General features: G+C 46.7%; 1 protein-coding gene across 1 annotated transcript in view; it reads right to left on the bottom strand.

The window, feature by feature from the left end:
* Positions 1 to 3801: 3801 nt before the first annotated feature.
* The window catches only part of MASP1 (MBL associated serine protease 1), a 322051-nt gene continuing 298909 nt past the window's right edge, over positions 3802 to 26943 (bottom strand). Inside the window, exons 13-16 of the mRNA XM_085635902.1 lie at positions 19181 to 19366; positions 15392 to 15459; positions 12242 to 12341; positions 3802 to 4329 (exon numbers count right to left, since the gene is read on the bottom strand). Of these exons, the coding sequence (XP_085492028.1) occupies positions 4139 to 4329; positions 12242 to 12341; positions 15392 to 15459; positions 19181 to 19366 (545 nt within the window). The 3' untranslated portion in view covers positions 3802 to 4138. The remainder of the gene's footprint in view (positions 4330 to 12241; positions 12342 to 15391; positions 15460 to 19180; positions 19367 to 26943) is intronic.

The following is a 26943-nucleotide window of genomic DNA, read 5'->3' as shown; positions in this document are numbered from 1 at the left end:
CAACACTTCTCAGCAGGACTCTGTACGTTTGGTATAGAACACTTCTCAGCAGGACTCTGTACGTTTGGTATAGAACACTTCTCAGCAGGACTCTGAACGTTTGATATACAACACTTCTCAGCAGGACTCTGTATGTTTGATATACAACACTTCTCAGCAGGACCCTGTATGTTTGGTATACACCGCTTCTCAGCAGGACCCTGTATGCTTGGTATACAACACTTCTCAGCAGGACTCTAAGCTTGGTATGCAACACTTCTCAGCAGGACCCTGTAAGTTTGATATAAAGCTCTTCTCAGCAGGACTTTATGTTTGGTATACAACTCTTCTCAGCAGGAATCTAAGCTTGGTATACAACACTTCTCAGCAGGACCCTGTATGCTTGGTATGCAACACTTCTCAGCTGGACTCTGTACGTTTGGTATACAACACTTCTCAGCAGGACCCTGTACGTTTGGTATACACCACTTCTCAGCAGGACTCTGTACGTTTGATATACAACACTTCTCAGCAGGACCCTGTACGTGTGGTATACAACACTTCTGAGCAGGACTCTACATTTAGAATACAACACTTCTGAGCAGGACTCTACGTTTGGTATATAACACTTCTCAGCAGGACTCTGTACGTTTGGTATACAACACTTCTCAGCAGGACCCTGTACGTTTGATATACAACACTTCTCAGCAGGACCCTGTATGCTTGGTATACAACACTTCTCAGCAGGACTCTGTACGTTTGATATACAACACTTCTCAGCAGGACCCTGTACGTTTGATATACAACACTTCTCAGCAGGACCCTGTATGTTTGGTATACAACACTTCTCAGCAGGACCCTGTACATATGATATACAACACTTCTCAGCAGGACCCTGTACATTTGATATACAACACTTCTGAACAGGACTCAGTATGTTTGGTATACAACACTTCTCAGCAGGACTCTACATTTGGTATACAACACTTCTCAGCAGGACCCTGTACGTTTGATATACAACACTTCTCAGCAGGACCCTGTACATTTGATATACAACACTTCTGAACAGGACTCAGTATGTTTGGTATACAACACTTCTCAGCAGGACCCTGTACGTGTGGTATACAACACTTCTGAGCAGGATTCTACTTTTGGTATACAACACTTCTCAGCACGACTACTGTACATTTAGTACACAACACTTCTCAGCAGGACTACTTTACATTTGATACACAACACTTCTCAGCAGGACTGCTGTACATTTGGTATAATACTGCTTCTGCTCAGCAGAACTCAAGTACTTTTAAGTGCACATTGCTTGCACTTGTTTGGAGTCTCTGCAGAGAACCCAAGCATTGAATGGGTATAACTATGAACTCTCCTCCCGCACTTGTGAGCAGTGTCAGAAGCTTGCTGTGGTGTGCAGTACACTATACATTGTCTTGATCGAGGTTTGCACCAAGAGTTTGAACAATACACACACAAATTTACACACAGCATTTTACAAACAGTGAATACACATTTGCCTGTGGACTTTGGTGGGGGGGGGCTTGCAAGGGGTGTAATGAACGACAGCAGGCACAGGTGGGACAGTAGAACCTCAGATGCAGGGAAAGGTCACCAGGAGTTTGAGGGTAAGGGGAGGAATGACTTTGCCACAGGCACAACATCAGAGCTGACAGTTGATGCACAGAAAAGGGGTCTGTATTGTGTGCTATGATCTCCTTGGGGAAATACTGGTGCCAGGGTGAAGGCATAGTGTGAAGATTACATTCACAATTCCTGGGTGTGTAGAAAGGTCTTGTCTGACTTTTTGCACAGGGGACCCAATTTGTAAAGCCAGTTGCACATGGTTTGACCTACGAGTGCAAAGTCATTTGGAAAATTCACAAAATGTGAATTTGTATCCGTAATGTACTCATGCATACTTTTACCCCAGTAAAGTACAATTTTCCGCATGAGTAAATAATTTCCGAAAGCCGAAGAGCAGCGTACCAGTGACGGATGCCTTGAAACATTTGGGCACCCCTACCCAGAGTTTGTGAGAGTTCTCAAACTTTGTCCCAACCAAGTATCACTCCGGAAACAGATGATTCACTAATTTCAAGGACAAAGGTAAGTGTGCACCCCGACTACCGGGAACACCCCAAAAATGTGGAACCTGTGGAAGAAGGCATTTATTCGCAGTGCGAAATATGAACCCTGTTGGGAAAAGTACAAGTGCATGTACCTAATTTGGAATTCATAAACAATGTCAGGCGTTTTCTAGAAAACGACCACTTTTTTGAGTTCCAGGAATATACTTTTGTAACTTCTAGATATTTATAACTCTCCAAAAAATGAAGAAGTAAAGCTAAGAGTGCACATTTATGGTTTCTTAGGAACTGGGTACAGAGGGGCAGATTTACAAGCCCCCTGCGCCACCAGTACGTCACTTTTCGTGACGTACTGTTGGTGAGACACATCTCCAGAGTTACAAGAAATCGTAAATCTGGAGAAGCGTCTGAATGCTACGCCACCCTAGAGGTGCCGTAGTGAGGCGCAACGAGGAGAAATGTTTTCATTTCTCCTCGTTTTTTCCTCTTTCAATGCGTGCTTCATTCTGCAGCACGCATTGAAAGAGGAAAATGCCTGTAGTGATTGTTTTTGTGCAGGAAGGTGCAGCCAAAGGGCTTGCGGTGCCACGCTGCGGCACTTCCTTGTAGATCTGCCCCAGAGTTTACACATATCTCCAAGCTGTGGGTTCCAAGGCAATGGAGTAACGCCCCGTGGTCTCTTAAATATCCAAAGACAGGCATGGAAAGACATTAAGACAACAGAGAAGGTCGTGGGTGGGTGCAAACTCAACAATCATTGGTTAAAAAACCTCTGGTGGCAGAGTCATGGCGTAAACTCAACACATATTAGCAAAGCCATACCCCTGGTAGCAGTCATGGTGAAAACTCAACACATCATAGTAAATTCAGCCAATGGTGTCAGTCATGGTGCAAACTCAACACATGATAGCAAAGCCACACCCCTGGTGGTTGAGTCATGGTGCAAACTCAGCACATGTTAGCAAAGCCATACCCTTGGTGGCCGAGTCATGGTGCAAACTCAGCACATGTTAGTAAAGCCATGCCCCAGGTGGTAGAATAATGGAGCAAACTCAACACATGTTAGCAAAGTCATACCATTCGGAGCAGAGTCATGGTGCAAACTCAACACATTTTTGCAAAGCCATACCCCTGGTGGTAGAGTCATGGAGCAAACTCAACACGTTAGCAAAGCCATACCCATGGCGTCAGTCATGGTACAAGCTCAACACATGTTAACAAAGCCATACCCCTGGTGCAGAGTTGTGCTGCAAACTCAACACACATTGGCAAAACCATACACCTAGTTACAGAGTCATGGTGCAAACTCAACACACTTTGGCAAAGCCATACCCAGGTGGCAGAGTCATGATGCAAACTCAACACACTTTGACAAAGCCATACCACTGGTGGTAGAGTCATGCTGTAAACTTAACACATCTTTGCAAAGTCTCACCCCTGGTGGCAGAGTCATGGTGCAAACTTAACACACATTGGCAAAACCATACACCTAGTGGCAAGATCATGCTGAGAACTCAGCACACATTGTTAACACCATACCCCTGGTGGCAGAGTCATGGTACAAACTCAGCACACGTTGGCAAGCCTTACCCTTGGTAAATTCATTGAAAGCGGTAATTATGTATGTGATCTGAGATTAAAGTTTTAAAAGGAAGGCGATATTTGAGAGGGCTCATAGCAGAAGGATAAGAATGAGTTAATATCCGCCAGGGTCCATGAAGTTTTTGTGAAATAAGTCCTTACGTTTGCTATAAGTTTCATAAGCCCAGAAGCCTGTTTTTTCTATCAATATTACCTGACCTCCTTTTAATAAGGCGCCCTTATTCAGTTTGCCTCATGCAATATAATTACAAAATCAGCCAGTTCGCCCAGAAGGTGCGTTTTTCAATCATTTTGCTAATCATGCATAGGTTTCCCCATGAAATTGATGTAGCCTTTGCTCCTGAGAGAGTGATTTCCGCAGTGCTGACAGCGCCGGCGGGCGAGTCGTTTCTGTCTGAAGCTTGCCCCGATAAGATGGCCCTTCCAGCTGTGGCCACGAGGCCGAGCACCATTTGTAGACGTTAATACTTCACTCCACTTTTTTCCTTAATCCAGGGCAAATTCTTCAAAACATCAGCATAGACTCCGTATCGATCCTGCTCTCCACAGCCGACCCCCCAGGAGACGATGCCGGCGAGAAACCAGCGCCTCTGCGATGCGCTGAGCGTCACCATTGGGCCGCCGGAGTCACCTGAGCACGCGTCCTTCCCGCCTGTACAAAGACATAAAGAAAGGACTCAGTTGTGCCATGGGACATTGTCTGCAGCACCTTTGCCCTTTTTTTGGGTTAAGTGGCAATCACACAGCTTTGTGCAGGTTTACTGTATTTGTGTGGGTGTTCAGGTAACACTAACTTTGTGACACAAAGTAACACATGGCAGCATCAAGCAACCTTCCCACACAAACTACAGTTTGCAGTGAAAAGCTGATCAAAGTGCAGGGAAAAATGAGTTTGCATTGCGGAGCACCAACATATGTATAATGTGTGCAAATGGGGTGAATGGGGTGGGAACACGGCAAACACCTTTTGGTTTTGAGGAAAAGCCAGATCTACTAAAATAGCGTATGTTGATTTTGCGCAAAACCCTAATGTTACATGAAACCAGACTCAAAGACGGGGCAAGAAGCATGTCACGTGATACCCTTATGTATGACACGCACAACTATCCTGAAATGACACAAGTTACCCAGATTGCTGTTGGACGGGTGCACTTACAATGGAGTTTATACTGGTGGGTGTTCTGTCGAGCACAACCTTCATACAAGACCGCTCTGACGTGCCTTTGTGTCATAGCATGATGCTTAGTGTCACTATTAAAAGCCTTTTTTAGTGCAGGTGTAGCCCATGACATCATCAGCACGCGACAATTGCTAAATATAGCGTTATTTTGGTACTGCTGATTTTTGTGCAGGGCTGCTCTGCGCTACTTGAATGTTAGTTGCTTTGGGCCGCGGTGTGGCAGAGGCCGTGTTGTTGCTCGCCCAGAAGGGAGTGAAAAAAGTGTTGCGAGGCTACTGAATATTGCTTTATGAGAAAATCTCTATCCAAGTGAGGGAACCAATATTGTCGAAAATATTACCAATTAAACAACAAATATTAATTTGGGGGTTTGAGAAGGGGTGACCTTGATGTGACCTACACAACCATCTAAAGGTTCATTGAGATGAAGTAAGACGTTTCCCACTGACATTAGCAATGGTGGCAGAGAAAACAAGACTTTATGCGAATGGTTCTGTGGTAATAAGTTAATTTTCACGCATCCTTTAGCTAGGGGCCAGGGCTCTACAAACCTAATTCTTTTGCTGGGTTAGCCCAGCACCTGAGGGAGAAATTCTTCTCTCTGTCCTCGCGCACGTATCTCTGATCATCAAAGTCAACATCTTTCTCGACATGGCTAGATCGAACTGGGCAGGAAGACCACGTGCACCGTGTAGTGAACCACCCGGCAGGACGTAAGGAGGCCGTGACCCACACGCAATCCGACGGCAGCGCGCGGCAGGGGGATATAAATAACAGGGATCCAGGCCGCTTGTGGTTCAGTCCCGACCAGTAATCACTTGTGTCCGATGTGCGCTGTGAGCGCGCGACATATGCAGCCCTTTCCCCCATCTACATTGGCGACGAGGACGACACGATGGCTTCCCAGCTGTGCTCCTTCACCACTTCAGAGGCCTGAAACGAGCTGATTGCTAGCATCATTCATGTACCCCCAGGAGGTGGGTGTTCTGGCAGGCCACATCAGGAGCCCCCGTGAGCACTACTCAGGGGACTGGGAGGCAAATAAGCCACAGCCACCCAGTGTGCCAAGCTGATACCAACCCAGCGCAACAAGTGGAGAGCTGCTTGAGACTGCCACTGTCCACATGGTGTGAGGCGTCTAGCGCAAACTGGTGGTGCCGTATCTTGCTCAACATCATCCCTCTGGACCACTATAAGGTACTCTTTGCCCGTGCATGCAGCTGACTGGACGTTGCAAGACCGCACCCCTCAAGGACCCGGCCAAGCCCTTATGTCTCACTTGTACTACCAGGCGCAATGCCACCACAGGAAGAGTAGTGCACCCCACACTTGTCCAGCCGCATCGCACCCTTATAGAGCACCATTACGGACAATGTCAATCACGCGTCTGTGGGCCCCAGCACCCCTGCACACAGCCAACTGCGCCAGCGAGCGTGCACAGCTCCCTCACTGCCGTTCAGAGTACTCATGGACCTAGCCACTGCGACCAGGATGGAAAAACTGAGTTACATGTCTGAATAACTACTTCAGAGCCACAAGGGAAATGGATTGCACCATCAAGAGTACCTTACTAATTCACTTCGCAGGTGAAGAAATATACTAACCTCCTGGGGACAGGTGCCGATAATGGCACAGCTGTCAGGGTGTTGAATGCGCACTTTGATCCCCAACTCAACCCAGATTTTGAGAGCTTCAAGCTGTAGCAGGCCCACTAACGTGAAGGTGAATCAATCAACGCATTTTATGCATGTCTTTGTGAGATGGCAAGCACATGCACCGATGATGATCAGACCAAAAAGGTCTGGGCGCAACTAATTCAGTGATGCAGGATGGCAAGACTCAGATGGCTCATCCTACCACAACAGGCGTCACCCTTGAGAAAATCCTAATACTGGGTCGGTTGCATGACCTCTCCGGCACCCGAGATGAAAAGATGGAGTTGGTGTTGGCCAAGGAGTCGGATCCTTCACACAAAGGTAAATTGTTTCCCTTCAAATCCGAAGCTGTAGATGTTACATGCACTCGCTTAGCACTGAAATACACTGCCCCTGCTAGTCGCAGTCAGGGCCCCAGATGCTGAAACTGCAGAGCTGAGGGGCATCCGCCACACAGATTCCTAGCACAAGGGAAGGTGTGCTCCAACCGAGGCAAATGGAACCATTTGCCCACATGTCCTCATCGGCGAGAAAGGACGGAAGCCTCTGGAATAGATTACCCCTACCCACGATGATTCCGAAGCTCACCATTGACGAGGGAGCACAACACAAGCTCGACACCCAGATACCCTGGAAAGGGAAAAATAAATACCTGCATTTGTAAAGCGCACAGCTACCTCCGGAGAGGTGTCCCGGCGCTGAGGGCCGTTGGGAAGATTAAGTGAGCTATTGTCCAGAGTCACATGGTGCTGGACTAACCTGCCACCAGCGATTGAACCGTGAACCCCATGGTCCAGAGTCAGGCACCCTGGCCGCTGCGCCACACCTCTTCTAGGCGAAAGTCACGAGTGATGAGGAGGATGTGCTTCTCATTTTGTACACATCACCAGCAGAAGGTGGCAGGCGGCCCCAACCAGTGTGCGAGATACGTATAACTGGCCCCCTTGTGAACGCTCCCATTGATACAAGAGCATTGGTGAACGTGATGAGCATCAGACAATACTACCGTCTGAATCCTCGGCCCACCGTGGCTCTGGCCAAGATGAAGATATACACGTGTTGGCGACAACGACCCCTCCCACTGGCGGGGGCGCTTGAGACAATGGTCAAACACGGCCAGAAGAAGACACCTGCAAAATTCCACGTTACCAAGGAGGTTGACGAGATGCTGCTGGGGTGCCACACTGCCGAAGACCTAGAACTAGTCATATTTGCCCGGTCAGTCCAGGCCCTGCAAGTGGATAAGATCCTCAACCACTCACCACAGCTATTTCAAAGGCTAGGGTGCTGGGAGAGTGCTCCAGTGAAACTCCACATAGGCAAGTTGGTGAAACCGCTAGCACTCCCACATTGAAGAGTGCTATTCTATCTCAGAGTGCTGTTAGAACAAGAATTGGCAGAACTCCAATGCCTCCACATGATTGAAAGGGTGTCTGCACCCACCCATGAGTCTCCCCGATGGTGATTGTAGAGAAGCCAAGCAGCCAGGAAAAATCAGGCTCTGCATTGACATTCGTCTCCCCAACATGGTGATCAAGAGAGAGAGACACATCACCCTTACAATGGATGATGTCATAGAAGATTTCAACAGAGCGCAATGGTTATCAAAACTAGACCTCCGTTCTGGTTACCACCAACTTCCTCTAAACCCGGCGAGTTGGTACATTACAACATTTTCAACACATGTGGACCTACGCAGCTATGAAGTCTAAACTTTGGGATCTCGTTGGCTGTAGAAGTATTTCAGAACATCATCTGTGTGGCCCTCTCCGGCCTGCAAGGGATGATGAGCATTAGCAAAAACATCTTAATATACTGGTTCTTATGCGAGGAATACCACTGACTCGGCACAGCAACCTTACAATGACTCAGCAACCATGGACTTACCCTACACAGAGACAAATGCATCTTCTTTGAATCGCAGATTGGATTCTTTGGGGTTGTCTTCACCAAGAAGGGACTGAAAGTGGACCTGAGGAAAATAGAGGCCATCCAACACGTGCCAGCTCCTCGCAACGACACAGAGGTGCGCAGCTTCCTTTGGACGGCCATGTATTTTGGGCAATTTCTACCAAACCTGATGAACTTCGCAGAGGCAATGATACCACTCACGAAGACCAGGGCAAAGTGGGGGCAGAGCCCCAAAGAAGAGTCAGGTATCGCTGACATCAAACAAGCTCTTCTGAGCAACATCACAATGGTCTTCTTCGACCCAGAGAAAGAAACAAAAATGGTTGTTGAAGCCAGCGTGTGGGTCAAGGGCAGTGCTCCTGCAGGAACAGGATGGGGGTCTCTCTAGCCTTTGTGAGCCATGCTCTTACGATGACTGGAGCAAGACACACCCAAATCAAATGGGAAAGATTGTCTATCAAATGGGGATGAGCACATTCCCACTTGTACCTCCGAGGCACGGAGTTCAGGGTTGTCACAGACTGCAAGCTACTGGCCACACTGCTCAGTGGGACAGCAGCTCACCCTCCCGTGCATCAAAAGGTGGGTTATTCAGCTACAACAGCACTGGTTCACCTTCATATACCATCCAGTAGCAAAAAACCTGGCCGACTTCTTGTCCTGCTATCCGGTCAGCAAGACAGGAAGTGCTCCTGCATGTGATCCAGAGATGGAGACCTACATGAGAATATCTCGCAGCACCCGCCTGACGACACTGACCCTGGAGGGGATCAGCAAGGCCACACTGGAGGATGCAGCGTTGCAGAATGTCATCACCACCGTCCAGGCAGGATCATGGAAGACATTCCTACAGGATGCCAATCAGTGGGGCGTAGCAGAGAAGGAACGCTTAAACCAGTTATGCAGGGTGAGGCAGGAACTGTGTGTGTCACCAGACAGTATACTACTGAAGGGCCACTGGGTCAAGGAATCAGCTAGCCTGCAGCAAGTGGATCTTGCCCATGAAGGGCATCAAGGCATGTCCAAAACCAATGCACGCTTGAAAGAGGTGTGGTTTCCATGACTCGAAAACGTCATGGATGACACCATCAAGCGATGTCCAGCACGCCAAATTACAGGAGGTGCGAGCGCACCTGCTCCCATCACCATGGAGGACCCATGAACGGTGCCCGGACCAAAGCTTTGGGAGCTTCCTGGACGGACGCCTCACTATAGTGATGGTAGATGGCTACTCAAAATGTCCAGTTGTGGATCTGACAGAGTGAACCACATTTAGCAAGATTGGGCCATTGCTGAAAAAAATATTTTCTAAATTTGAGCTACCTGAAGAGGTGCACACAGACGTACCCCCTTTTTAGAGGGCAAATTTCAAAGCAATCGTCAAACACCGAGGAGTTCATCACAGATGAATCACATCTCGGTGGCCCCAAGCCAACGGCGATGTTGAAAGATTTATGCAGAAGGTTAACAAGGCCCTCCAAATAGCCTTGGATGAAGCAGTCAATGCAGAGATCCGCCTGCACCAGTTCCTAAGGGCCTATTGGAATACTCCGCTCACCCCTTGCCATGCTACTAAGGCAACCAGGCTGCAGCACCATTCCGATCAGCCCTTATTGGCAGGACCGAGCGTTCAACCCCATCTGCACTCAGGGGACGCAGAAGAAGGTGAACCATTGGTCCAGCCCCCGCAGAAGGTCCGAAGCATCAGACCTGACACCCAGAGACCAGGTCCTCTTTTGGGATCGGAACCCTGGTTGGAAATCCCATACCATGTATGAACGAGAACCATGGACAGTGACTGAGGTAAAAGGGACACTTGTATCAGCCCAAAGAGGCTGAAAGGTGGTAGTTAGGAACATATCGTGGAACTAAAAACCTACATGCCAGATCTGGGCCAGGAATTAAAGAAAGAGGCCGCGCAATGGATGAATTGGATGAAGTGGAGTATGGGGAAAGCTGTGCCCCCACACCCACTCCAGCAACGCCGCTGACTGAAGGGTCAAGTCTAGGCCATCAGAAAACTCAGCAGCAAGCCCAGTGCTGACCCAGAACCCGAGGTATAATGTGCGGTCAAGCCCTGCTCCTAGCCAAAGACTGGGACTTTGTATGGCCATCATACGAGCCAGGGGCAGGGTCTAGAGCTGACGGAGGGGATGTAGTGAGACACCTGGCACGACGTAAAGAGGCCCTGATTTCCCATGCAGTCTGAAAGCGACGCACTGCCTGAGAATATAAATAAAAGGGACGAGGGCCACTTGTGGCTCACTCCTGACCAGTGATCACCTCTGTCCAGCGTGCTCTTGCCTCTCTGTGAGCATGCGACATATGCAGGCTGATTCCCACCTGCATAAACTACTCATGGCTGCCAGTGTCTTACTCCGTCAAGAGGTGAGTATCCTAATAGGGGGGCTGACTGGCAACATACTTGAATGGCGCCCTTCTCAGTGAGGAACCTCTTGACAGGCGAGAGTTTTGCTGCGCGCCTTCTGCTGGCTGCAGGTCCGAACTGGAGAACCAAGGCAGCCCTGGCAAAAATGCTCAAACCTGCCCTGCTCCCTTCGTCTCTTAGCATCATCTCATCTCATGTCATCTCATGTCATGTCATGTCATGTCATGTCATGTCATGTCATGTCATGTCATCTCATGTCATCTCATGTCATCTCATGTCATCTCATGTCATGTCATGTCATCTCATGTCATGTCATGTCATCTCATGTCATCTCTTCTCTTCTCTTCTCTTCTCTTCTCTTCTCTTCTCTTCTCTTCTCTTCTCTTCTCTTCTCTTCTCTTCTCTTCTCTTCTCTTCTCTTCTCTTCTCTTCTCTTCTCTTCTCTTCTCTCTTCTCGCTCTTATCCCTCCCTGATCGCTTTTTCTCTACCTTCCTCCTCCTTCCCTCTCTCAGGAAGGCTCCTCAAGCCTCGGATAGCTGGGGAAAGTGCCAGAGGCACCAGGAGCGGTCCAGGGATTTCAGTATGGGCCGTTCAGGGGCTTCAGGCCACCGGGGAAATGCCCGGTAGACTGGCTGTCCATTCGAGCTAAGAGCCGTCCTCCATTTCCCTGCCACGAGGTACACGAAGCCAGACACCGCGTTCTAGTCATCAAACTTGTGCACCATCATGGCACCTTTTTAGGGGTCACATGGAATGAACTTCGGGTACCCTTCCTTCAGTGCTCTGCCAGTGTGATCTGCAACAGCGCCCCCTGAGGCACTGCCAATGGGTGGCCCTGGGCAGAGGACCCTGCCTGACTGGACTGAAAGAGTGGACCGTAGAGGACAGGAGAGGGGGTTGTTGTGACAGGTTTCTGGACAGCTAGGCCGACAAGGCTGGGGGAGAGTCAGTCACATGGCAGGACTTCTCTGGCACGTGACTTTCCGTGCCCTCACCTTAACAACCAATCAGAGAGGCTTAGAGAAAAGTCTACTGTATCATAATCCTGAGTTGGGTAATAATAAGGGTCATTACTGCTGCTCTATGAACCTCAGCCCTTCACCCCTGCTAATCTTCCAGTGAAGACCCCCCTCTCAATGTAAAACCTTTAAACATTTATCGCATGAATTCTATGTGTGAAATCTATTGCAATGTCACTGCCTCGACTCTTCCACACCTCCCCCCACACACCCACAGGTGTTCACAACTGGTGATGCTGTGGCGTCTTGTTGCTCTGGTCAGCATCACTGGTGGAAATACAAGTTACGGCTGAACAATCCCCCTGCGTGCAGGCCACCCCGACCATGGAACTTGTGCCCTGTGGTGCACTGTTTTCTATATAGTCAGCTGGTGTTTCACAAGCCCCGCCCACTGCAGCCCCACACTTACCTTGCTTCTCGCCTGCGCACAGCATGTCATCCGTCACCTTCATGTTCAGGGTGGTGTAAGTCTGCCTGCACACCTCCAGGTCTATCACAGGAACCTCGATCTGAAAGGGACACACAAGACACCATTGAAAATGGAATTTTACAGATTTTTGTGAAGTATGTACAAGCATTGTAACTAAACAATTAAAACATACTGGGTAAAGAAACTTAGGATTTCTTGGCGGATAAGTATGGCCATTTCTCTGCTTCCTCTCAAAACAGTGACCGTCCATTGTCTTCACCTTCATACTGGCTTTCTCAATATTTTTCTTCCTGGGTTTATCCCAAGATTTTTTTAGATGGTTTTGTGCTTTTGCGGGTTGTTTAATCCTGGAACTTTCTAATGTTATTTCCAAAACTCGAACAAAACCTTCTGTTTGGTATTCACACCCACAACAAACCACGGCCGCCCGAACAAGTTTTATTATGGCTGTTTGCTCTAAGGGCAGACTTGAATCGAAGTGAGTCTACTGCTGTTTAGCGCCTTGAGACCCTCACGGGTATGTAGTGCGCTTTATAAATGCTATGATTGATTGATTGATTGATTCTATCACATGTACCAACTTCGGGATTCTAATCTCTCCTTTTTAGCCCCATATTTCGTTTCCGCCAGTTGGACATGTCTAGACTTCACCCTATCATCCATCCGTGGAATGTCTTCGGTCTTTCTTTAGACTCCTAAAGATAAAACAATAGTCCATAGATGACCTTGAGATCTGGACAGGATACTTCACATGTGATCTTGAGAACAGGAAACAACCCTTCCGGCGGTCTCTCTAGAGACTATTATAATGATGCAAACAAGACTTCCAGAACTAGGCTCCATACTCCAGATCCGACTGCAGAATTGAGACAATGATCAATTTTTGGCAATCAGAAGGGGACAACCTGCTCTTGATGTAGCCCAGAAATGGGGACGGTCCGCCCAATGTGGTAACCAAAAATTGGTACAAGACTCCAAAAAGATGGCTCCGGAAATGGCACCACACTCCTCTTATGGTCTACAGAGTTGGCCATATTACAGCAAATGAGATACGCAAATCACGACACAGTACTCCAGATATGGCCGAGGAATTTAATATGCTGCTTCATGAGGTCCTGTGTCTCAATCAAGTGATCTGCATCTGAAAGCCCACCTCTCACACCACTCGGTGTCAAAGATAAGATCCTTTTCGGCTCTGAGCTGTCATTCTTCCACAGAAGCCAAAATACAAAGAAGGTCCTCCTGCTTTCTACAATAAATTCTCTCACAAGGACTGTTATAAAACCTTTTCTCTTAATCTATCTATTTATACTCAAACTGCACATACATTAAAATACATCCAATCCTTGCAATATCTGCCAGGGCTGGTAGAGCTAGCAAAGTGCTTTCTGGTGCTTACAAAAAGGTTATGAACTAGAAGAACGCTGCCTGGCAACTGTCTGTTCTTATATGGCTTCCACCCTTGTTTGGGTTGTCGCCCCATTGCATCCTCCACTTTTGTGGCTTTGTTCCTTCCCCGGTTCATGTATTCGGTATCCCTCTGCTGTCCTACTGCCAATTTCCAGTTTGGGCCTTGCTGTGCATGAACATGGGGTGATTGCTTCCTGGTCTGCAGCTGGCCGGTTGACAAACTGCTTACGGGGTTTGTTAGGGTCTCAAGGGGTTTCCTGGGGCCCTCAGGGCGCGGTATTGCCATCTCTTCTGAAATACCCGGCGAGTTTGTACAGCCTGCAGCTCCTTGTTTAGACTTTCATGTTTGTTGTTCACATGTGTTAATTGTCATTGTGCAGTTTGTTGTTACACCCTGTCCCTGAATTCGCCCACCCCAACTCCATCATGTTTGGGCATGCCGAGGGATTCTCCTGATACGGCTCCCAGCAGATGTGGCATGCTCTCCCTCTCGCCCGTCCTCACCCTTATAACCCTTTCCCTCTTCTGGACAGTTCTGGGTGGACGCTCAAACTCATACCACTCTTTGGAAGTCCTTGCGAGGACACTGGTGGATCGCCATCCGAGTCTAGTGCCTAGCGCTCACTTGTGGGAACCGATGCATTCCTGATAAGACTCTAAAACGCAATATTACTCATTCAAACTCTCCATTGCAATGTTTAAAAAAATGCTACCTGCTGTTTTCAATTACTGCTTGATTATATTCAGAATTATTGCATTTCCATCACATTGTATGTAATTGCAATGTCTTCCAGTCCAGTTAGATCAATTTTTCTTGTCCACGCTCATTTCGGCGGCACTCGTTGTTTTATGTGGCCTTCATCAGGACCACACATCATCTTACAACTAAAGGCCTGATTTAGATCTCGGCGGACGGGTTACTCCGTCACTACGGTAACAGATATCCCATCCATCGAAATATAAGTGCCATAGGATACGATGGGATTTATATTTCAGATATAATGGGATCTATATTTCGGCGGATGGGATACCCATCACTTTTATGACGGAGTAACCCGCCCGCCGAGATCTAAATCAGGCCTCAATTATCGAGGTCCCAATTATTGTCATGGTAAGTGTATATAAGTAAACATAGCTTTACGATTCTCAACTCCACATCTGCTCACTTTGAAGATCAATATATAATCTCAATGTATATATTTGAGGATTTAGGAATAGTAAATCTGTACGTCCCTACATGCACTCACCTGCACAATATTCTAGTCCTACATATTTGGGCCTCGAAGTTCCGGCGCCACGATATCCTGTAGTCAATATTCTGGTGGGATACCGCTAGCCAGACCTTATGTCAAGAGCCAGCTAGCCTAAGCAGACTTCACTCTCCAACCTTACTTGCAAGACAATGTACACATGGCAAGGGGCACAGTGCAGCTAATGTGACCCTGTACCAGGGTCCAGTGCTCCCACCCTTGAAGCTCACGCACCCAAAAATCAGATTAATGCTTGAGACCATCTCTACAGCAAGTCAAGAGTTGGGAGACAATAAACAGAATCTGCAACCTGCCTTTTCTTATCTGACATCCTATATATTTTTTTTAAACAACAAGGCCTGTTTCCGATGGCTAAAGGTATCTACATATAATACTAGATTATTAAAGGAAATATTAAGGCGCAAAGTTTTTTTTAAAAAACTTTAAAGTATGACAATAGTCAAACCACCTCCAGTAATGCATCTGGAATCTTCGACAGGAACTGTTTCCCCCATCCGCTGACAACCACATGGTCACCTGAAGGAATGAGAAGAAGAGGGCAGAGATGTGATTTGTGAAATAGATAAGGGTGGTCAGACAGATAGACACAATGTTGAATGATGGAACGTAAATGTGGAACAAAAATAGCAAGGAACCAGTGGAAGAAGATGAATGACAAAAGTATGAAATATAAAAGGAATGACAAAAATATTAAATGTAGATACAAATCAAGAATTTAAAACAAAAAAGACTAATATGGATTAATAAAATGAAAGGAAGGACGAAAGAAAAAATAAAGAGGGAAACTGAAAGGGTGACAGGATGAGAGAAAAAAAGTAAAATAGAAGTAAAGAAAGAGAGAAAGGGGGATAGAATGAGGGACAGAATATTAGCGAGGAAGCAAACATACACATAATAAGAAATAGAAAGCGCAAGAATGAAGAAAATAAAATAAGAACAAAAAGAAAAGGAAATGGAAAAGCAGACAGTAAAGCGCAATGACCAAAGGAAAAAGAAAGAATGATGAAAGAAGAGACAAAGAAAGAGACAAGAAAGGAGTGAGTGAAAGAGAAAAAAAGAGGATTAAAAAAGGGATAGAAAGCATGAATGCAAGGGAAGAAAGAATAGAAAGGGAACATAATAAAAGCTACAAGAAAGAGAATGAAAGAAAATCAGCAGAGGAAGAAATTAGAAAGAAGAAAGAAATAATAAGAAAAGGAAAAATATAGAAAGAGAGAAAGAAGGATGGAAAGTAAGAAAGAGTGAGAGACAGTAAGAAAATCAATGATGACAAATTGGTCTTCAGTTATTTTTTTAAAAAAGTGCCCCATCCATCACCCTGTTTTTTCCTGATTCCAACACAAAACCACAGAGTCCGTGCAGAGAAGACGTCAGAGAGACCAGTGATTCAGTAATTAAAACAGAACAGATTGGATCCATTTCTAGAATCCAGATGATTTTTGATTTGTTTTAGAGAAATGAGGAGGTCGTTCCATAAATTAGGAACCAGAAAATGGAACATAAGCCCCCGACTGTGAGCTTGATTTATCCTGGGGACCCGAAGAAGGGATTGTTGTGTCTGTGTGGTGCTTCAGAGGATTATCAGGGCCACAAGGGGGTTCATATAAAAGGTTTTAAGACTCGTGCTGAGTGCCAAACCTGATCCTCTCTCCATGGTCAGCCATTGAAGATTCCTCCTCGCACCAGGCACATTATCATATTTTTTTTATTGGGATTTGCAAGGGCGTAGCTGTAATATTTTTTTCTGCACCTTGAGTCATCGTAAGCAGGTATTAACCTCAGAAGAAATATGGTGGACAAATTACAAATTTGTATCTACATTCCCCCTAGTGATTTAACCTTTGACACAGGCATGAAAGGGTTGATGTGGAACAAGGTCACATATAGTCGTTGCAGCAAACTTTCTCTCTTCCCAGAGTAAGAGATCCATCTTCTCCGCATTAAGCTTTGAGACGTCATGGCCCATCCATCCATCTCTGTACAGGAATCAGACAATGATGCAAGCTGGGAGCAGATACCAGATCTTGGTTCAGCTGGACCACAATCTGTTAATCATGGACGCAGTGGGGCGCTCAGCATCCAGAGGAGTGCATAAGATGCAGCAGGGGTTGGACATAAAGGGTAAATAACGGTTGTATGACGGAAGCCCGCATGCGTTTAGCATGTATGCCTTTACAACGCTGACATTAGTACGGCACGTTCCTTTAGCACGCAAGTCATTATCATGTCTTAGGGAGGCGCTGCACTTTGAAATAGTATCATTGACTAATCCACCTCCAGTCTGCGCAACAGTAGGTAAGGTGTTGGACTTTTAATCCAACAACACTTCGCCAATGCGCCCCGTAACGACTTGCATGCTAAACAAATGCACGGTAACGACGAGTTTCTACTAAAGCCGGCGTTGTAAAGGCACAGCGTGATTCTGGCTTCGTAATGCGGAATGTTTCCCTTTAAATAACATCAGCGACCAGGAGGAGCCTTGGAGCAAACCTCAGTTACTAGGGACGCTTGGTCCCCTTAAAGACAGAGTGTCCTTGCAGGAAGGAGCAAAACAGATCCACACCCTACCCTACAACTCGTCTCAACCGCTCATTGTGATCTACCACAATCGAGGCCGCAAAGAGCTGCAAAAGGAACACGCCAACTCCCCCATCACGGTCTGGTGTAGCACTGATGTCATCTTCCAAAGACACAAGCAGCTACCTGGCGAAAGCCCACCTGCCAGTCATCCATCGGCTCCCCAGACAGCGGATTAGCTACTGGCTTTTCTAAGATTGCACCACACCTGCTGCAAGAGGTAGGAACCACCCTAAAATGGAATGACAGATGGTCAATAATTCAGTAGTCTTTCCTGCTAATAAAGGAGTCAACCCTAACTGTTTGGCTGATGCCCGGTGGAGCTACCTGATAGCTAAAGAGGAGATGGACTGTGGACTTCCCCCTCGGTCATCACCTACCCAGCCGGACTGTGGGCAGACCCTCCTTCGTCTCTCCATTCTATCTAACTCCTACCCCTTTACCCCACCCCTTACCCTTCTAAACTCCATTTATTTAGTCCTCTACACTCTTGAAATGTTTTTATAGTAACTGATGTAACGTGTAACTGACGTAATTTTATAATTTCTGTGGAACCTTATGTAAACCGCTCTGATACCTCCGGGTCTAGCCAGCGCTATATAAAACTTTTTAAATAAAATAAAATAAATAAATAAACCCATGGAGCACAGCAGGAAGACAGGGGTCATAGGGGGTCCCGACTTATTGGAGGATGTGACACGGCCACTTTTTCAGCTGTTAATTCGCTCAAATCAGATTTGTTACATTGTATCCTCTTGCTGTAATGGATACTTTGTCTCTACTGGTGTATTTATAGTAATTGTTATCTCAAGATAAATCTCTTGGTTTTTCCCACAAAGAAGACTGCCAGGTGAATCTAGAACTCATGAGAGACTGTCATAGCACCAGAGAGGCTTGGCAGAAGACACAAAGAAAGAACAGCAAAGAAAGAAGATGATACACTGCCGGGTCTGGTGGCTAAGTGGATTAATGCCGCTACTGTAGGGATTGTGTTTGACCTCATGGTCATGAGTTCAGATCCCAGCGGGTTCACTCAGCCTTTCATACTTCTGAGGTCGATAAAATGGGTACCTTGTTGTGCTTCGTATCAATAAACATCTGCTATTCAGCCCCAAGATATCCTTGGGTGAAAATTTGCTTTCCAAATTTACGTTATGTTATAAAAAGAGAAGTAAATTAAGTAATATTTAAAAGTACAGAAAAGAAAGTGCAGAAATTAAGTAACCATAATAAAAAGACAAAAGAACAAAAAAAAAAGATGTGATGAAAGAATGGAAGAAAAATACAGAAATAAGAAAGACCTAAAGAACGCTGTAGAAGGAAGAATTAACAAAACAAGGAATTAAAAATAAAGGAGTAGGTTTTGATCAGATTGTAAGAATGAAAGAAATTTGACCAAGAAAATAGAAAGGTGTGTGGGAGAGGAAAAAAGAACGCAAGAGTAAAATGAAATGTTAGAAAAAAGGAAGGAGTGGAGAAAGAAGAAGGAAGGGGAGGATGAAAGAAAGAAAAGCTAAACTGAAAAAAAGAGAAAAGTCAGAAATAGAGAGAAAAGAAAAGCAATGAAGAAAGAAAATAAAGCAACAGAAAGAATAGTGGTCAGAGAGAGATGAGAGAAACCCGAAGCAGGTGCAGGCATCCCCGCTTCTTTCCCTCCCACCTGTCTGCAGCGGGGCGGTGGGGAGGCAGACCGGCATGACATAGTCATTCAGGCGAGGCCTCTCCGTCAGCTCCAGGAGCCCAAGGTCGAACTCAAAGGTCGAGCTGTTGTAGGCCGGGTGCAGCAGGATGGACTTGGCGTGGAAGGCCTGCTCGGAGTCATCTTTCCTCAGGGTTCTGTGCTTCCCTGGGAACAGAGAGGAAGGGACCTATCACTCAGAGGCACTCACTCAGAGAAACTCACTCGGAGGCTCTCAGAGCCACTCACTCAGAGGCTCTCACTCAAAAGCACTCACTCGGAGGCTCTCATTCGGAGGTACTCACTCTGAGGCACTCACTCAGACGCTCTCACTCAGAGGGTCTCGCACAGAAGCACTCACTCAGAAGCACTCACGCAGAGCCAAAGGCAATCACTCGGAAGCACTCCATTCCATTCATTAGTCTTTATTATCGATGTATTTCATCATAAAAGACAGTTACAATGCAAAGAAAAAATACAAACAGAATACATGATGAAAACAAATCCAGGTAATCACAATAAAATATAATCATATAAACATATTTCGGTAACCTAATGCCTCTTGTTTCTAATATACCAAACCCAGGCCAAAAATTTAGCAACAGCAATTGCGACACATTCACTTGAGTCAAAACGCAAAATTTTAAGTGCTTCTGACCCTTGTCTTGTTCCCAAAGTACGACATATTGGTTTGAGCCATTTAGCTCGAGGAGCAGCATAGGCGGGGCAAACAAAAAAGATATGACCAACTGAATCAACGCAGTCAGTACACCATTTACAAGAATCACAAGACACACCCTTCCATTTTTTTGTAAATGAGTTAGTCGGAAGAGTGCCTACTCTAAATTGGTGATAGAGTTTCCTGTCTCGAGGTCTGGTGATAATATCCCAGTAGGCTTCAAGAAGAGGGATTTTTTTTTGATCTAGAAACCTGCCTGTCAAGGACTCTGCAGAAGCTGAAAATAGATGTTTTTGCATCACCATTGTCCAATAAAGGCCCTTAAAATCTTTTTTGGAGGGGAAGGGGTTATTGGCCGGGTCGGTCCACAGAATTCCCAACCCCATAGAATCCAAGAGTTGTTTAATCTGTCTGAACCAAGAGATGTTACCAGCACCCAAGATGGATCGAACATCAAGAAATGCCTTGGCATAGAGGCCTAACTCGGGGGCTGTCCATAGTCTCCTCCAGAAGGCCAATGGCTTGAACCTAGCAATGTCTTCAAAAGAGTGACAGCCAAGATCCAACAGGAGCGGTTTCACTGGGGTAGAACAAGGAAGGCCCGTAAGCATTCTGAAAAATTTATGTTATGCCTTAACCAGGGGAGAAAGATCGGCAAAACCCCAAAGTTCGGCGCCATAAAGGATCGCCGAATTAATCCTAACATTAAAGATTTTAATGGGGGGGCCTATCATTCTCGACTGGGATTGCTTTTGTTCTTTAACTAGGCAACCAGAAAGCTGGGCAAATTTGAGAGTAAGAACATCAATTTGCGGCCTCCAATCCAGCTTGTTTTCAAATACTACCCCCAGATAGGTCATAACATTAGTTCGTTCGAGCAGGACGTTATCCATGGAAACATGGCCCTTCACACATCTCCCTTTATTAAAGACCATATATTTGGTTTTAGACACATTAACAGACAGGTCAAAATCAGAGCAAAAGTTGGTAAATACATTCAGAGCCACCTGTAATCCAGACAAAGTCTGGGAAAGGAGTAGGGTGTCATCGGCAAACATAAGGAGTGGAATTTTAATACCACCCAACGTTGGGGCGTCCGTGGGAGTAGAGGAAAAATACTGGACAACTCTATTAATAAACAATAAAAACAGAGTAGGCGCAAGGACGCACCCCTGCCTGACACCCCTATTGACCCTAAATCTATCAGTAACCTGGCCCTGTTTCCCCCATCGAACTTGTGCAAAGTTTTTATCATGGAGCCTAATGATGATGTTCAGGAGGTCAACCGGGATCCCTAGCTCCGCCAATACACTCCAGAGTTTAGTCCTATTAACTAAGTCGAATGCTGACCGAAGATCTACAAATGCAGCATATAAAGTACCACCACACAGATAAACCGTTTTCCAGACAATCAATTGAAACTTGAAAGCCTGGTCGATGGTACTAGTACACGGTCTGAAACCGGCTTGCAAAGGAGAGATGATGTCCTCCCGCTCAATCCAAATCTGGATTCTTGCCAGGATCATTCTAGCGATGATTTTCTGGACAGAATCAATAAGACTAATCGGGCGGTAATTCCCCGGGCAGGAGCGGTCTCCTTTCTTAAAGATGGGAAGAATCTCAGCCCCCCCCCAAGAATCTGGAATGGCGGCCCCTCTGGCTATGGCATTAGCAATATGAGCAATATAAGGCACCCAATTCCCAAGGTCAGATTTAAAAAGATCCGTGGGAACACAGTCCATACCCGGTGCCTTACCACTTGGAACCTTACTTAAAGCCTTTTCAACCTCAGCACAGTCGAAGATTAAAGTCAGGGAGGTGGACAGGTCCCTGATTGCTACTGGGGCAGGCCCCTCGACCTGTGATGCATCCGAGAACTGAGATTCAAAATGCGTCACCCAGGCATCCGGAGGTACATGGTTGGTAGGGACCTGGGTGTTCTGTGAGTTGCCCCACTTAACAATGTGCCAAAACAAGGTTAGGTTCCGGTGTTTACTGGCAGCCAGAAGGTCGTTCCAGTGGTCATTATCCCACTCTTGTTTGGCCTTGACTTTGGCCTTATTATAGTCTTTTCTAGCCAATCTGATATTAACCGAATCTTTGATGGTGATAGCAAGTTTCAATTTGCTATATGAGTCTCGGCATGCTTTGTTATACCAGGTAGTTGGTTTTAAGATAGGAGATTTCTTAGCCTTACAAGGCCAGAGAATAGATGGTCATGTACGTGTGTGGCCTTACCAACAACATCCTCTGTGCTCTGGAGAGACTGTAAATCATCCAAAGCACAGGAAACCTTGGAGCTGATCTCTGATAGTAGTGCACTATCAATAGCAACCTTATCCCAGCGTACTCGCCGTTGATCATTACATAAAACGGCTTCTGCGGTCACTATTTCAGAGGGTTTGATTCTATAGGCTGGACAAAGTAAAAGACTCAAAACCAATGGGTTATGGTCACTCTCGGGGCGGTCATGAACCGCCATGTCGCATAATGTGGACCAAAACTCCACTTTGACAAGGGCATAGTCGATTCTGCTATTACACCGTCGGCCATCAGAAGAGGTCATCTTTCCACCTTTATCGGAGGCAGTCCGCCCATTTGCAGCCCTGAAACCCCGCTCCATACATAAGCCCATCCACTGGGTGGCAGACTCGGTCCACCTCTTGATAGGAGGGAGATCGAGAGGAGGGATATTTAGGATCGCGTCCACCTCCCATGTGAGTGAATCAGAGGCGAAGAGCAGGGGTTCAAAACAGCAATTTAGGTCACCCACAATAAAGACATTAGTGCATATATTAATGGTGTCCAAAAACCCATCCAGTTGTGAAAAGGTATTAGTACCACGGCCACCTGGAAGGCCCCTATTATAGACATTTATGATCAAAAATTCGGGTTCATCATAGTGTTGCAATGAGATAATCAATAAGTCAGGGCTGTCGATGACCAATTCTCTAAGGGAATACCCAAGAGTTTGCTTGACCCATATACAGAGGCCCGCCAGAGGGACGGCCCCTAGTTCCACGTATGGCCCCCTTAGAGAAATTTACATACCCGGAAAAATAGATGGGATCCACAGTCCAAGTTTCCTGAAAAACCAGGATATCATGGGTATTTACCCAGACAGACCAGTCTTCCGAGGTTACCCTACTACGAAGACCAGCAACATTCCACGAGACCAGAGTCAGGGGAAGAGAACTAGTTGGGATGATCCACGGGGAAACAGGGGCGGGGCCCAAGATGGCCGGATGGGTTGCGATGTTATTGGGGCCCTTACACTCGCTCTCAGGGGGACAGGAATCAATATGAGTGAGGGATGGGCTATTAGGTAGAATAGGTGTGGGACTGGGAAGCAAAGTACCCGGACCCACGTATGCCCCCCTTAACCCACCCCTCCCTGCTAACCCCGAGATATCTGGGCCAGGACAGACCTTACGCACACTACCCAAATTTTTCTTATTTGGTGACAGTCAATCAACCCCTTCTAAGGAATTCAAGGGGGCATAAAAATTGGACAATGGGAGATGAAAATCCGGTCTTGACTGTCGGTGAAAGCTCCTGTTAACCCTTTCCCAAACAGTAGACGTATCACGTGGTAATGCATGAGGGTTGTGTGGATAGAAATATGACAAATCCAAAGTGGATATACCTGTCGCTCTCAAGATGTTGGGAAAAGAGCAGATATGGCTCACCACCCTTGGGTCACGAAAATGTATAATCACACAATCACCCTCCACTTGTTTGACTCTATTACCCAACCAACACACCCTACGTACAGTCAAGATTTCAGCCCGTAGTCTAGCCGGTAAAGGCCTATTACCATTTAACCAATGTGTAACTTCGTTCTTCAGCTCGCTATGAGACTCGGGCTTTGCCTGTGGGAGCCGAGGAACACCAGCCATTATGACTGTATATGGTTGGGACTCAGGTGGAAGGTTAATACAGGGGAGTTTTTGAAAGGAATCAACACCCTCTAAATTAGGCTTACTGATAGAGATATTATTCATATTGGTGGCAGTGTTAGTAGTACAACCTGATTCTATCGGTACATCAATACTGACAAGAGGGCGGGGTGCTTCCACAGCCTGGTCGTTATGAGCAAGGATATTGGACGATGCTCTAGCCATAAGTACATTAGCAGAGGAAACAGGCCCGGTTTTATCAACATTGTCAAAATTGGAAGGAATCTTAGGACTAATAGGAGACACTGCAATCTTCTCCAACAGAGACGTGTTGGCGAGCACCATACCCTCTATCTTCTCAAGCGAGGTGGAGAGTCGATTAACTCTCTCTAATAATGGTAGGAGAAGGGATTTAAGTAGTTTCTCTACATGCTTGAGAAAATCAGGGGGGTGGAGTCAGCATTAGATTGGAGGGTAGGAGGGTGCAGAGACCTCGGACTTCCAGTTACCAGGAAGGAGCTATCAGACATAGTAGAATTGGAAGCGTCACAAATATTTGCGGATTTAGGCAATTTGGACACTTTAGACGTTTTTACACGTTTCCCCTTGGGGGGTGCTCCCGTACGTTTTCTTTTACTCGAAATCAGCCTAGACTTGTGGACCTGAGTCAATGCATCAGTAAGTGGTTGGTCAGATGTAGACTGTGGGAGGCTGGTACTAACAATAGTTAATGCACCACTGGGCTCGGAAATGCTTGTTATCTCGTGCAAGTCCACCAACGAACACTGAGCAGGTGTGTCCGACGACACTTGTAGGGTGTTATGTGGCATGTTGGAAATTGATTGGGGCTGGCTATTTTCGTGCGAAATGGCTGTCATAATGTTACCGAGAGATTATCGTTTAGCAGAAATTTCGAGGGACAATCTTTTTTCTGTTAATAAAATCTCATGTTCAAAAACACGAGCAGCTCTTGTGATGAAATTGTCGAGAGTCCCTGTTACTTGACCCCCTAAGCTACCCTGCACCACCTTCCTACCGGACCTTAAGGAAGTCATGTTTAGGGAAAGAGCAGAGAAGCGGTAGGGGGAGTAACCAAAGAGAATAAAAATGGACCTCTGGGGTAAATAAATATATCTAAATCACAATAAAATATTAATATGCTAAGTATAAGCAACAAATACTTAATAAGGCAATCCACCTATCAGCAATAAAGCATGTACTCACGATTACAATAATGTTTACAACTCGTTAGCAAAGACCCTTTTCAGGGGGGTGGCCCGCCCCGTCCTCAACCGACCACGAACGGCCACAAATGGCCCGCTCTTTGCCCGGTCTTCGCCCCGGTCAGCGGCCCGCGCGCGTTCCGCTAGCGCGTTACGGGGATGAGATGTTAATGACAAAGACCGTTAACAAGGGGGCGGCAACGGGAAGAGCAACCAGGTGAGGCGGATCTGTTTGGCGCAGGGCACCGTGGTCCTCGCAGTCCCAGAGCTGAGCTAAGCAGCAGCCTTCCCCCTAGAGCAGCGTAGCGTCCGTGAGGGTCTATTCGCTCCGTGGCACTCACTCGGAGGCAATCACTCAGAGGCGCTCTCACTCAGAGGCGCTCACTCAGAGACTCTCACTCAGAGGCACTGAGCCAGAACCACTCACTCAGAGCCGAAGGCAATCACTCAGAGGCATTCACTCAGAGGCACTCACTCAGACGCTCTCACTCAGAGGGTCTCGCAAGGAGGCACTCAATCAGAAGCACTCACGCAGAGCCAAAGGCAATCACTCAGAGGCACTCACTCGGAGGCCCTCACTCAGAGGCGCTCACTCAGAGGCTCTCACTCAGAGGCGCTCACTCAGAGGCTCTCACTCAGAGGCTCTCACTCAGAGGCTCTCACTCAGAGGCACTGAGCCAGAACCACTCACTCAGAGCCGAAGGCAATCACTCAGAGGCATTCACTCAGAGGCACTCACTCAGACGCTCTCACTCAGAGGGTCTCGCACGGAGGCACTCACTCAGAAGCACTCACGCAGAGCCAAAGGCAATCACTCGGAGGCACTCACTCAAAGGCACACAATCAGAGGCTCTCACTCAGAAACACTGAGCCAGAAGCACTCACTCAGAGCCGAAGGCAATCACTCAGAGGCTCTTACTCGGAGGCACTCACTCAGAAGTACTCAATCAGAGGCACTCACTCAGAGGCTCTTGCTCGGAGGCATTCACCCAGAAGCACTCACTCAGAGCCGAAGGCAATCACTCAGAGGCAATCACTCGGAGGCACTTACTCAGAGGCACTCACTCAGAGGCTCACACTCAGAGGCACTCACCCGGGGGCACTCACTCGGAGGGACTCACTTGGAGGCATTGACTCAGAGGTACTCACTCAGAGGCTCTCACTCAGAGGCCCTCTCTCAGAAGCTCTCACTCAGAGGCACTCCACTGACTCTGTCATTCGGTTATACAGGATATAGAACAAGGCCTGACAAAGCCTATAGGCCTCGCTTTTAATTTCTGTATACACACTTACACAAAATAATTTTATGGAGCAGGAAGTGACACATTGGGAGCGATGCATGCAGGCTTTGTTGTAACAGAAGCAAATTATATGGTGTTCAGTTTAATTTATCATTATGTGTAATGCAACATATGGATAAGTTAGCAGATGTACCAACAAATGGAGCAAAAACAAACATGAATGTGTCGAAAAAATGTACAAATGTTCATCTATTTAGATGAACGTATAAAATGCATTTGTTAATTTCAAGATTATTTTATGGTAGATACTGAAAAGGCTGTTTGTACATCAGAGAAGTACAAGAAAATGTGGCACGAGTGGCACTAACTGAAGCTGTACAATTGTAATTGTGTGATCAAGCATACGTCGCTGCCACTGGTCCTATAACTGTCCTTTGTGTTAGTGAAGCTTGCACTGCTGCTGCACATTGTGCACCTGTTGTGTGTGTGTTATCAGGCATACGCTGCTGCCGCCAGTCATGTGTCTGTCCTTTGTGTTCGGGAAGCTTGCACTGCTGCTGCACATGGTGCAACTGTTCTGTGTGTGTGATCGAGCATACGCTGCTGCCACCCATCCTGTAACCGTCCTTTGTCTTAGTGAAGCTTGCACTACTTCTGCACATGTTGTGACAAGTGACCTTGGTGTTATGGAAGCTTGGAAGCT

The sequence above is a fragment of the Triturus cristatus genome, chromosome 11 (assembly GCF_964204655.1).
Source record: "Triturus cristatus chromosome 11, aTriCri1.1, whole genome shotgun sequence".
NCBI classification, from domain to species: domain Eukaryota; kingdom Metazoa; phylum Chordata; class Amphibia; order Caudata; family Salamandridae; genus Triturus; species Triturus cristatus.
This window is presented reverse-complemented; position numbering and strand designations above follow the sequence as displayed.